This window comes from Taudactylus pleione, unplaced genomic scaffold (assembly GCF_031769625.1).
Source record: "Taudactylus pleione unplaced genomic scaffold, aTauple2 ptg000619l, whole genome shotgun sequence".
NCBI lineage: Eukaryota > Metazoa > Chordata > Amphibia > Anura > Myobatrachidae > Taudactylus > Taudactylus pleione.
Genome location: NW_028285021.1, coordinates 4,868,064 through 4,881,696, shown reverse-complemented (window position 1 = coordinate 4,881,696; position 13,633 = coordinate 4,868,064). Strand labels below are relative to the sequence as shown.

General features: G+C 47.4%; 1 protein-coding gene across 1 annotated transcript in view; it reads right to left on the bottom strand.

Moving 5' to 3' along the window:
* The window catches only part of MOB2 (MOB kinase activator 2), a 60,467-nt gene extending 50,832 nt beyond the window's left edge, over positions 1–9,635 (bottom strand). The window contains exon 1 of the mRNA XM_088454559.1: positions 9,491–9,635. Coding sequence (XP_088310685.1) covers positions 9,491–9,507 — 17 coding nt within the window. The 5' untranslated portion in view covers positions 9,508–9,635. The remainder of the gene's footprint in view (positions 1–9,490) is intronic.
* Positions 9,636–13,633: the final 3,998 nt, after the last annotated feature.

Genomic DNA, 13,633 nt, shown 5'->3' with positions numbered 1-13,633 from the left:
CAGTAAGGTCAGTGTGTGTGTGTGGTGTGACAGGACTGCAGAAAGAGTGTCAGTAAGGTCAGTGTGTTGTGTGTGTGTTTGTGTATGTGTGGTGTGACAGGACTGCAGAAAGAGTGTCAGTGAGGTCAGTGTGTTGTGTGTGTGTTTGTGTATGTGTGGTGTGACAGGACTGCAGAAAGAGTGTCAGTAAGGTCAGTGTGTGTGTGGTGTGACAGGGCTGCAGAAAGAGTGTCAGTAAGGTCAGTGTGTGTGTGTGGTGTGACAGGACTGCAGATAGAGTGTCAGTAAGGTCAGTGTGTGTGTGTGTGTGTGGTGTGACAGGACTGCAGATAGAGTGTCAGTAAGGTCAGTGTGTGTGACTGGACTGCAGAGAGTGTGTCAGAGTATGTATGCTACAGCTACTGTACATGTGACTGTAGACTCTGGTCTTTAAAAGCCTCAGTCTCACAATGAAAGCACCACACATAGGGGTAGATGTATGATAGCGGCACTTAAAGTGCCGCTATAACGCTTCCCGCTTCGCCTCTTTACCGAGGCGAAGCAGGAAGCACTACCGATGAGATGTAAGAACATCTCATCGGCCGGAGAGGGGGAGCGTGCAGCCTGGAGCTGGCAGCGACCGCAGCAGGGACAGCGCTGTCCCTGCTGTGGGGATAGGACAGCGCCAGGCTGTAGCAGTCGATAACGACAGCTACAGCGGGACGAACGGTCAGGCGATCTGACCGTTCATACATGGCCCAGGCTATCGGCGCTGCTATCTTGTAGATAGCAGCACCGATAATGACAGGGGGGCATAGCACCCAGACCCCCGATCATACATCGGGGAGAAGCGGCATCAGCGCACCTAACGTGCGCTTATACCGCTTCTGGGCTTCATACATCTCCCCCATAGCTAGCTAGGAGGACAGATCAAATGCCTTGTGTCTTGTGAACTATTTTTTTGATATATAACAGTGTATAGTATACTGAGGCATCATAAGCGTGTGCATCCAGGCTCCAAATGTGGAGGGGAGGAACCAGTGGGGGTGCCCGAGAAAGTAGTCTGGGAGGAACAAAACATACTCCCCTGAGTCCCCTCCTAGCGCAGTTGATAAGGCAGGCTGGAGGCAACTTGGCAAAACATGTAGTACCGCTGCACACTTTACTCGGGAATTGTACCTTTCTTCAAATTTCCCTTGCCTCCACTTCCCTGTGTCCCCACCTCCAGCTTCTGTATGGCTGGAGTGTGGGTACAGATAGCCAGCTTCTGCAGCCAGCAGCAGTGCAACCTATTCTGAAAGCAGCAGAGCAATTGTTAGATGCCAGCGCCTGGTGGTGCCTGTATTGTGTAAAGGTTTCCTGAGCTCAGCTACGCTGTTCTGGGTATGTCCAACTCTGCACCACACCACTGTGGGGGACCTTCCCCTCCATACAACATGTCCCACCTGTAGTCCCGCATACCTTAATGTGTTGAATAACATTATATTTATGCAGTAGATAGTGTAGGCTATTACTATGCAGGTTCCTGACAGTGCCAGATACTGTACACCCACAATTTGGGCCTATCAGCTCTCCAATCACCAGTGCATCGCTTAGTCTGGGGATGAAGTTTGGACTGACAGCATGACAGATAGTGAGTGTAGCAGTGGGTAGGGGGTGGATGAAGTCACGGTGTGGTTGGGGCGCGTCAGATAGCACTGCATCTGGGCACTGAGGGTGGTAGTTGCCAGCCAGCCCCTGCCAGTGCCTAACCCCAATCCCCCCTCTAAGTGCCTAAACCTAACCCCCCCCCCCTTCCCCGCTGCCTACACCTAAGTCCCCCGGGGGATGCCTAACCCTAAGTCCCCCCCGGGGGTGCCTAATGCTAACCCCCCCATACCCCTAGCCTAAACCTAACCTTCCGCGGGGGGTGCCTAACCCTACGTCCCCCCTGGGAACCCTAAACCCCCCCCCGCGCGCGCACGGCTATCCGCACACGGCGTCCCTTCGATCGGGATGCCGGGCGTCGGTCTCCCGTCGGCATATCGACGCCTGTCTTTAGACCCTTGCCGAGATATGACAGTCAGGAAGGCGGCTGCCGCACAGATTGGGCCGGGCGAACGGATACACCCTTAAGTGAATTCCCCTCTATTATTCTGACTACACATAAGATATCAGTAAACCACATTCATCCTAAACAGCTGAACAGACTATGGGGCTGATTCAACAGCTCACACATTATCGGGATTCTGCGAGTGTGAAGAATGTGTCCTGCGTAGTTGCACGTAGCCCCTTCTGTGCCTCTGCCTAATTGACAGGCAGAAGCATTTAAGGGACGGTGCAGGGGTGGTCGGCATTCCCGGAAACGGGGGCGTGCCCGTCCGGTTTTCTGGGAGTGGCAAGACCAGGGACTGCGTCGACCTACGCAGTGTCCTGGCCTCACAGGCCGGCCAGCCTGAGCCTCCGTTGCAGTGCTGGGATCACAGATGCAGCACCAAAGCAAGGAATGAAGTTAAGATTTCATTGGTTTTATATGGGATTTCGCAAATTACAGACCTGGCTGTGATTTTCACCGGGGATAAATATATAATGCCGCAGTATATAGAAAAGCATCTATGTACATTCACAAACTGCCATTTTCCTGCCAACGGGTGATGTGCAATCCCTGATGCGTCGTCTCTCTTATGTTAGATAAGTTGGCTAAATATTCACTACAGTAAAAAACACAAACAAAAGTAACGTTAACACATAAGCTGAGACATAACACTCCTGTAAGCATGGCCCTCATACAGTGCACAGCCTAGTGCCACTATAGTGTGTAGTCTAAGTATAACCCAAAGCCAGAACTTCACAGGCGTTCTGTCACCTCACCTGCTAAACATAGCGCAGCCCACTTGATGGAAGCATTAAGCAGTCACCATATGTCACAAGAAACCAAAGTTCGGTGGAAATAATCAATTCTGCTTAACACTTATGTAAATACATTGGGCCGTGCCTTACTGTCTCGTACACTGATGTTTCAGTAGTTACATGCGCAAATCATCAGGCACTGTGTGCAATGTCTAATTACAAAACTGGTGTTTTTTTGGTATTTGTGTACTTTACGGACTCATTGCAGACAGAACCCAATGAATGTTTTAATTGGTGCTTGTGTATTTTACGCACACAAGCACCGAAAGTTGTCCCCTCGCGGGCTCGCTACAAGGTTATATTCCCCCTCTATGCCCACTTGGACGGTAGGGAATGACGCTGGACACTGGCTGATGACGTCAGGGTCCTCTCCGTGAAGGGGATTTAGACATTACCATGATCGATCATAATAATGAGTGTAGGACACTTGGGTTCTCTCTGCAATGAGTCCATAAAGTACACAAGTACCCTTTTTTAAATGCATTTAAAAACGCATATAAATATATGTGACACTACAAATGACTGTGTCCAATGCTTCCATGTGACCTGGAAATTGAAAAACACTACGGGAAACCACTACATAACAATGTACATGACAAAGAGTCACATAAGCTTGTAAGAGGTTATAGAAGAGAAAATTTTCAATTCCGGAGTCATGACCACAAAAGTTCCACATTTAAATCCCAATAGAACACTTTTGCCCGTACTATATGAAATAACAAACACACATCTAAAAGGTTATACATTGGAATTAATCACACTATTAACCCCAAGAAGAGAGATTTACCTCTGTTCTTTCCAGCAAACAAGGTTCTTGTTTGGGAAATAAAAATAAAAAAAGGTAACAGAACGGGATGGGAGGTTTGGAGGCATAAAAAAATAGGGGGTGACCTGCTAGATACAGGGGCTCTCATATGCGCCCCTCACTCCACAAGACAGCTACTCAGTCCATTTAATTCTGAGTAACAAACAAATAAAATTAGAAGAAACAAAGATAGGAATGAAAAGAAATTATTTTATTCTTATAATATTTCACCTTAAGCGGATTGTGGCGCTACACCGGTGGGCATATCGGGCCCGATTCAGTAAGGATCGCTATTGCGTACGCAGCTGCGATTTCGTACGGAATGCGGCAGCGAAAAGATGCTAATATGCCTGCCATAGCTCAGCCAGTATAAAGACGCCCACTGCTGCCTTCTCATATCCGTCCAGCCTCACACTCCTGGGTAGACATCGGAACCATCGACGCACATTGGCCAGTCACGCGGCATTAACACCAGGTCTGACTAGCCGCAGAAACTGCAAGTCTCACTGCACGCAGGGAGTACTCAGGCTGTGTATGCAATCAGTGGCTAATTTATGCACGCCCACGCAACAGTGTTCATACAGACAGACACGCCTACGTTTTTCCAGCCACTCCCCTGTCACCACCCCCAAACGCTCACAGCCTGTCACTCACTCTGCAATGGATTCCTCAGTGTGTCCGTAGTCGCAGTGCGGTGCATACGTGTGCGTAGTAGTTAACAATTGCTCGATCTGTGAACGTAATTGCAATTGTGTATGCTGCTGAATCAGGCCCATTGTAACTAGGAGACGCCAGAAATGAGGATCTCCACTAAGGTGTCTGTGAACCTCCAGACAGCTTCAGAAGTGACGAAAACGCCAGCAGTAATATGAATGTGCACCACTGGCATATTATTGGACAGTATAGTTACTGTTGGCATTTATCACAAATGACATCCCGCGCCAGTCCACCCCACCTATATACCAGCCACAATTACCATAACAGTCCTCTTCCCTCAAACAGCAGTTCCTCACCTACATACCAGCCACCAGTAATGTCAGCCTTCCCTCCCCAACCAGCCATTAGCAATGGCAGCCGCTTCAACAAACAAACACCTCCAATTAAATTCCCCGCTCCAGCCTCTAACCAGCCAGTTCCTTCCCATAACCAGCCAGGGCAGACACCCCATCCACCAACCAGCTACAAGCAATGGAAAGCAACCCCCCTCTTTCAACAGCAACAACAGTCCCCTCCCCCCCCCCAAACCAGCCGACAGCAACAGTGCTCCCTCGCCAGCCACAACATGGCTACCTGCCACACCCTTGATTTCTAACTAATAACCAGTTGCAACCGATAAGGCAGCACATACCGAATGCTGTGGAGTTTTATTTTAGGCAAGATTAGATTTAACTTTTAAAATCTCCGGTTATTAGTATAATTACATTGCGATCATCAGAATAATCTTTTACCAGAAAGTATCTTTCTGGTCAAGCGCTGGAAACTCCATCTCTCCCCTGAACGCCAGACTGGAATGGATCGGTGACCAGGGGAGTGGGTCCTTCACGTTGGGTGTCACCGAGGAGGGAGAGATAACAGCCTCCTCATATGAAACGGGGATGGGGTAAAAACCGGAACAGTCCGGACCATACGGGGAGGCTGTGATCTCTCCCTCCCCAGTGACAGCTGTCACAGATAGCTTCCGAATGACACACAATTACCGTGCTGGAAACGGGTCCCACGTCCACTGAGCCTGACCAGGGTTTTACCCGCATAAAACCCTGCTCGAGACCCTGGGAGAAATACCGGCTCAATCAAGATCGTTTCCTAGGACCCTTTTCCACTGAGCCGCTTCCGGGTTGACACGGGTAATATTCAGTCCCTGCATTTCATAATGGAAGGTTACTGCTTCATAGAGATGAACAAAGTTACAGCTCTCTGATCTATGAGAAAATGAAACATGCTGTACTTTGGCAGAGCTATGTATAATAATTCTCATGAAATTGCTGTAAAGCAGAGTAAATGGGGAGAAAGTACAGTGACGGAAAAGTGCAAACTTGGTTTATTTACAACAGACATGTTCTTAAACTGTCCACGCACAGTTAGATCTATTGTCTGACTTAAGGGGCCTATCCATTAGCAGATAAATTTGAACCATTTATCGTTCAGTCGTTCAATGTATCTGCTAATGAATAGGCTCTGAACGATAAAAATGCGCACTCTCGCAGCCGACAAATTGGGTCTTTTGTCTCTCCAATATGTTGGTCAATTATTGTTTATCACTGACAGATATTAGAAATATCAGTCGCGGTAAACGACGAACGATTTTTTTTTTTTAATGAAAATGAATAGAAACAAAAAAAAAAATCCACTCCCAGAATGTCGTCATGCAATATCGTTCGTCGTTTGCAAAAATCTGTCATGTACATGACAGATATCTGTCACAGCAGCCCCAGGAATATTTAAGGGATAAATCTTTTGTCTTTCATCTTACAGAAAGATCTGCTAATGGATAGGCCCCATTAAGGTCCCCATACATCTCCAAATAACTGGTGCAATTTGGTGTTTTGCAGATCATTGTCCATAAAAATCAGCAATGTATGGGGCTTCACCAACTGCCGATTCCGATAAAAAAAAGTGAATCGGAATCGCTGACTCAGGTTGTCCAACATGTTAATTTTCAGCAATCGGGGCTAGAGCTTGGTAATGTATGGAGATGATCAGCCAAATTACCGACCGTTACTAGTATAAATGATTACTCTTTTCACGATTGGCAGATCTGTGATATGCAGAAAATGATCTGCAAAGCACTGACAAATATCTGTAATGTATGGGCGCAGACTGGTGGATTAGGGAATCTGTAAATTGGGGGGGGGGGGGGGGAATCACAGAATCTGTAATGTATGGGCGCAGACTGGTGGATTAGGGAATCTGTAAATTGGGGGGGGGAAATCACAGAATCTGTTAATTGTTTAGTTTTTTTTAGATTGCTGATGTATGGGCCCCTTTAATCGCCAACAACCTGATTTGTGTCCAGTTTGAACAGAATTGTGCAGATTTTGCTGCACAGCGTTTGGGAAAAACAACCAAATCAAAGAAGTCCCAACTACAGCAGCAGCTGACACATGGCTGCAACTCCAGATCACTGCATTCAATGTGATCAGATTGTTATTGTCCTTAGCAATCACTGGAAGGCCATAAATGCAGCAATTTAAACCATTTAAGTAAAAGTCATACTGGTCAATGAAACTGACACATTTATATCCATCTTCAACTGAACTAAAACCGCAAGCTCTGCTTCTATCCTCGGATGTGTGCTGTATGGTAAGCATTTCCTGAGTGATGGCACTTGAACATCAGCAATTGCAATTTACAACATTTTTAATAAATAATGCCAACTAAGGCTGAAAGCTTAAACTGTGCAAACAATCTGTTTGCAGGAAACAAGAGTGGTTACTCACCTAGCAGATATATCTGTAGATGATGGTCGTTTATATAAACTGAATGGCCAGCATCTTCCCGGTAGCCGCGGTGGGTCCCGCTGGCAGGGGGGCGAGTCCGCCCCCCTCCCCGCGGCTGCATGTGTACAGGCTTTCTGCAGTCCGCCCGTACACACTTGCCGATGGACTGATATGTCTGCAGATACATCTGTCCATCGGCTGTGCAGCACAGCCAATGAGATATGTCTGTGAATGACGTCGTTCACAGACATATCGCAGGTACACACTGGCCGACGGGCACCAGATATATTGATCGATCAATTGATTGGCCAATATATCTGTCAGTGTGTACCCAGCTTAAGGAAACAAAAGGAAGATACCAGGTAGTTGATTAGACAGTTTACAATGATACCACTCTAGCGAAAGGGCAATTGAGGCAGAGATCGTCGATTTTGGGCAATCGAAAGAATGCGTTTGTGGATGTATTTTAACCGTTTTATCTGTGAAACGCTAAAACGATCATTCATGCACACTAGGCAATAAATTAGGACGATCACCCGATTATTGGTAAATCGGCCCAATAATTGTATAGTGTGTGGCTAGCTTTAGCTGTAAAACAGCAGAGATGAAGAGATGGCACATATGTGAAATGATAGCCCAGCAGAAAAGGTCACAGGCCTTAATATATAAACAACTTTTCATGTTGAACTGTCTGCACCGTCTCTAAAGCTGCCTACCCCATACACTGACCCATCGGTCATAATGATTGATCATGTTTGAAAATCAAAACTAAATCACGTTTTCCAGCACTGGACAATTATTGTTCATGTACATTCACTGAACGATAAACGCGCAAAACAATTGCAAAACAGCAGGACTGGAACAATTAACGTTCATATGGCCAGCTTACTTCTCCATGTGTTCATGACCTCTGACAAACCAAAGAACTTAACTCCATTTACCCACCCAGCTCTTCAAAATACCTTGTTTCCTCCATACAGAGCAGTAAGAACTCTAAAATGACTCCTAAACCAAATTAGGACCTGCTAATTTATTCCGGCATTTCATATTCCTACTCCCATAGACACCCAGTTCCTGTGCCTTCTGTCAATCTAATCTCCATCCTCTGCACGATGTTACTTCACAGTACACCTGGGTTATCGCTCACCTTAACCCAGATATCCTTTCATCGCATGCCTTTACACTAAACACCAGTCTGCTTTTATCCTCCATGGTATCCTCTGCACACACACCCTTTGTCCTTCATGATGACCCTGTACCACAGATCACCACTGATACTAATCAAAACCCCAAATTGTATTTCACCATTATTATTCATGTTACTCTTCCAACCCTAGTTCATCTTGGATGCACTGATCTTTGTGATAACACCTGCAGGCAAGACCATATCTTGCCCCCTGACCTTCACATCACCTCTTGCTGCCACCATGATACTTCACATCACTTCTCGTCCCCCCTGTAGATTCTACACATCACCTCCCCCCTCCACTTCCAATTCTCCACATTACCTTTCACCCTCCTCATCTTCCACATCACCTCTCGCCATCCCCTGATCCTATACATCACCTCTCACCATCCCGATTCTCCACATCACCCCTCACATAACTTCTTGCCCGCCTGACCCTCCGCATCTCCCAGCGCTCCCCCTGACCCCCCCGCGCTCCCCCAGATCCTCTGCATCTCCTATTGTCCCCCAGATCCTCCGCATCACCTATTGTCCCCCAGATCCTCTGCATCTCCTATTGCTCCGATTCTTCACATCACCTTACGTACCCCCTGATCCGACTCATCAACTTATGTACCCCCTGATCCCTAACGTCACGCCAAGTCCCCCCCTGATCTTTCACATCACCTTACGTCCCCCCTGATCCTACACATCACCTCCGGGCCCCCCTGATCCTACACGTCACCTCCGGGCCCCCCTGATCCTTCACGTCACCTCCGGTACCCCCTGATCCTTCACGTCACCTCCGGGACCCCCTGATCCTTCACGTCACCTCCGGGACCCCCTGATCCTTCACGTCACCTCCGGGACCCCCTGATCCTTCACGTCACCTCCGGGACCCCCTGATCCTTCACGTCACCTCCGGGACCCCCTGATCCTACACATCACCTTGCGTCCCCTTAACTTACACATCTCTTCACACACAAATTCTCCAAGTCATCTCACACCCCTTGTCCTACACATTATCCACTTTACCGAACACCCCACGGCCCGCGTGTGACTTGCTGCGCTCCCAGGACATCTGTCCCAGGACTCCCCACTCTTCCTGATGTCGCCTGCACCCGTATCACCCCTCGCCCTTCATGTTACCCCTGCTCCTGCACCTTCCCCATTGCCCGGCTTATACTGCCCCGCAGCCAGCTTGCTCAGGCTTACCCCATAAGCCACTCCATGTCTACTGCCCCCTCCGGCTCAGCTCATCCTCGGTGTCTCCCGCTCCCCGGCTTAGGCTCCGGCTCCAGCGGAAGTAAACACAGCACCGCCCGCAGCACGCACACTTCCGGGTCCGACGCTTTGGAGCGGGGCAGTATGGGAGGAGGGGGCGGAGTAGTATGGAAGGGGCGGGGCGCATTGTCAGGCTGAGCATTTTGGGTTCAGCACACGAGAGCACACAGCCAACATACTAGGGATGGCCATCGGTGGTCTTACCATCGATTGTTACAATCAATGACTATTTAGAAAGTGGCCATCGATTGTGACTAACTATGCAGTGGATTACCATCGATTGCTTCACCAATCGATGGTCATCCTTGTTCTTTAACTGACTGGCCCGTTGTCCAATCAGAACCTGGGAGCGGGGCTTAGCGTCTGACGGGGGCGTCACCTTGCAAAAAGAAACCGTTTGGTTCTCCCCATCGATGATATAAGCATTCACCATCGGCCTTAAACCATCGATGATTATGAATCATCAATAGTCGATGGCCAGCCCTAGCACACACTGACCTCACAGCAGCTCCAACCGGCTCTCTGACAAGGCAGCATGAGGATTGGGTGTAACATAACTTTTAAATAGGGCTTAAAAGATAAATACAGGTTTATAAGGGCAATATTTGTTACCCGGTGGTTCTACAGCTATCGTGCACCTAAATGTCTCAAGTCATGCTGGTATTTGTAGTACCACAGCAAAGATACCTAGATATGTAGTAGATATGCATGAGAAAGACTTATTACAATGATCCTCCTCAGGTATAGAGAATTCTTCATAAATTACAGGACAAAATCAAATACATTCAGTTCCATCAATCCAGATGTATACAAATCAGGCAGAACCGATTATAGGGGTACAGAGTAGTAATGAGTCATGTCTCAAAACTTCGCTCCAAAACGCCATCTCTCCTGACATCTCAGATCTCGTGTGTTCGGTCACATAATCCAATCCCGAGGATAAGCAGGTTAAACGTCATTTTCCCATAATTCTCTGTGATCACAATTTTTTTGATCATATTGCTCATGTCGTCAAAGGCAGGTGTATCGTTCCGCTTAAACATCATTACGTGGGTTTGCATAGATTAGCCATTGTGATCTCCTACACAGCATGAGGGCATTCTGCATGTCAGGAGAGACGCTATATGTGAGACAGGTCAGATCTGCCACAAGGGCTGTATGGCTGGTCAATGTATGTCGATGTTACAGATTGTTAGTGAAGTTCATATAGGTCCGAACTAGGGATGTGCAGGCTCGGATAGGTTCGAGTTTGCACGTGGAGTTCGGATTTTTCCCTCCAAAAAAATGGAACTCAGAACGAGGCAAAACGTCATCTTACATGGACGAACATCATCATTCCTGGTCTTTTGTCCAGGAATGATGATGTTCGTCCATGTAAGATGACGTTTTGCCTCGTTCTGAGTTCCGTTTTTTTGGAGGGAAAAATCCGAACTCCACGTGCAAACTCGAACCTATCCGAGCCTGCACATCCCTAGTCCGAACCTTTCATAAGAAGTATGGCTGATTGACAATTCATTCAGCCTATGTAAATGCTTCACCACGCCCCTACTTTTATCTTCCAATCCACGCTGAGACATGGCCGAGGCATACCAATTTAAGCACACCTGAGACATAGCCACTTTAAGCATTTTGCCTAGAGGAAGACCCCACATGGGTCGAAACGCGTTGGCCACATTTGCTACCAAATGAGTACCGGAAGTATACCCTGTGACTATCTGTTCCAGCGGCACCTGACAAGTTGTTTCACCTACCCGAGTACCCGGAAGGACGCGCCGACAGGAAGAAGACTTAGGCCCTCATTCAGAGCCACTCGCTAGCGGCAGTACGCTCGTTCCGAGCGATGTTCGCACATCTGCGCATGCGTACGGTTTTTAGTACGCATGCGCGAACCAGTCAGTGCGGCCGAAAATCATTTGTACGCAATATAGCGAGTGCCTGCTATTTTGAGTGACAGAATGAGGCGTATGTGGGTGGTAACAGGGGAAGGTGCTTGAAAACGGGCAGTGGAGATCAGAACGCAGGCGTGCTTAAAGGTCAAAACGGGCGTTTTATGGGTGTGCATAATTAATATAGCAGCGTCAATGACCACGTCATTTGTTTTTTTTTAACTCAGAACTGCTCGCAAAATAGCGGTTGAAAAAACCAACCACAAGAATAGCAAGCAGTTCATATCCTGTTCGATGTACTCGATTAATCTAATAAATAGCGGACATGACGTATGGTGCGAGCGGCCAGGGGGCGTTTTTAAGAAATAAAAGAGCGTATGTTTTGCTCGCTCGTTCAGACTTAGAGGTGTGAACAGACTGCAATGTGCGAACGGATCATTTGCATAGCCACCCCTTGTTTTTGAACGAACGAACGCAAATAGCGAACGGCTCTGAATGAGGGCCTTAGACCGCAGCAAGCCGGCTAGGGGTAAGAGCGGGTCCTGCCGAGTCCCTAGGAGGTGAGTCCACAGTCTGGGAGGTGAGTACGGCATCTGGTCCAACACGCCACCACCGTTACACCGCCTCCCGTACACCCAGTAGTCGGCCGACGGGACACGCCGGAGGTTGCTTGGTGACCCCGGGCGATCTCCGTCACGTGCCCGGACTGCCAGACACGGGAGTGGTACTACACCCTCCTATACTCCCCAAGTCCCCCGTACTGCTTACCCTGTGAACACCACCCACATCAGCACCCAGAATAAACCCACAGCAACCATCTGCTATCCAAGTGCGGGACGCCGCACCTACAAACATACCAACCTTTACATTATCTATTTATTCCGACTAGAAGCTCCAGGGTATCCAGGTCTCGCTCACACATCAACCCAGACTCTGCAATTGACTATTTCCTATTTTTTGGATTTTCCCAAATATTTATATATTCAATTTTTCTTTTATCTCCCACCTCTCTTTTTGCCCAATGGCATTTACCTAATTCTTTTTCAGCATTGACTTTTAGTTACGTTTGGACACTGTTAATCATTGTTTATTTTATGTTTTGTCATCCATCTTCTGATTATGTGCACTTAGTCAGTGCGCATATTTTCAGTTGTGTATTATTGTAAATTTCCAGTAAAGCCTTTCATTATTAATACTTGACTTATCTATTTAGATACACCTTTACACTGTGTAGTCAGTTTCACACTGATATCGGCATACACCAATGTAATTAGGGGTTTAGAGCGCTTTATATCTGTTCCCACAGTGTATTCTGTCCCGCTGGAAGCGGGACAGTTGGGAGGTATGCGTGTAGGTTGCACCGGGTATGGTATGTTAGGCCGACATTTATAATGTCAGCGTGCACCAGCCTCTTTTTCCGGGTCCCGGCGGTTATGTGACCAACAGTTCCGGCAGAGAGATCTGGTGCAAAGGTGTTCAGGTAATTATACCCTCCCTGATCCCTAACCTATCCTTTATTGCCTAACCCACATTTTCTCCTTTCTCCCTGCAGCTTAACCCTCCCAGCTGTGCCTAACCCAACCATTGGCATTCTGGGAATGGTGACATTTCAGATATCGAAATTGTGACCATGTCGACACTTTGAGGATGTCAATATGGTGCCTTCCAACATGTTGAACCATGGCGACATTATGAATGTGGACTTGGTCACTGTCGACCATGTGACCGGATCGTGGTTGCACTAGCTTTGCCTGCAGCTACAGTTGAGTATAACCTGTTACCTTAGTAACCCGACCTGTCTTTAAATTATAATTATAATAAACTTGAAGTCGAAACAAGAGTGTATATTTACTAAAGTGCAGATTTTTAGAATTGGAGATGTCGCCCATAGCAACCAATCACATTTTACTTATATATCTAGCACCTTCTAGATGATAATAGCTACAATCTGATTGGCTGCTATGGGCAACAATTCTACTTCTAAAACCCACACTTTAGTAAATATACCCCTGAGAGTGACAGAGTGAGAGGCAGGTTGAAAGTCTGCTAGATTCTAATATTTTCTGGTGCTGCAAAATAATTTTACTTATATGTAGTCATACTGGCCAACTCTCCCTGATTGTCATGGAGACTCCCTGAAATAGTAGCAATCTCCCTGTCTCCCTGAGAAGTCTAGCAATCTCCCTGA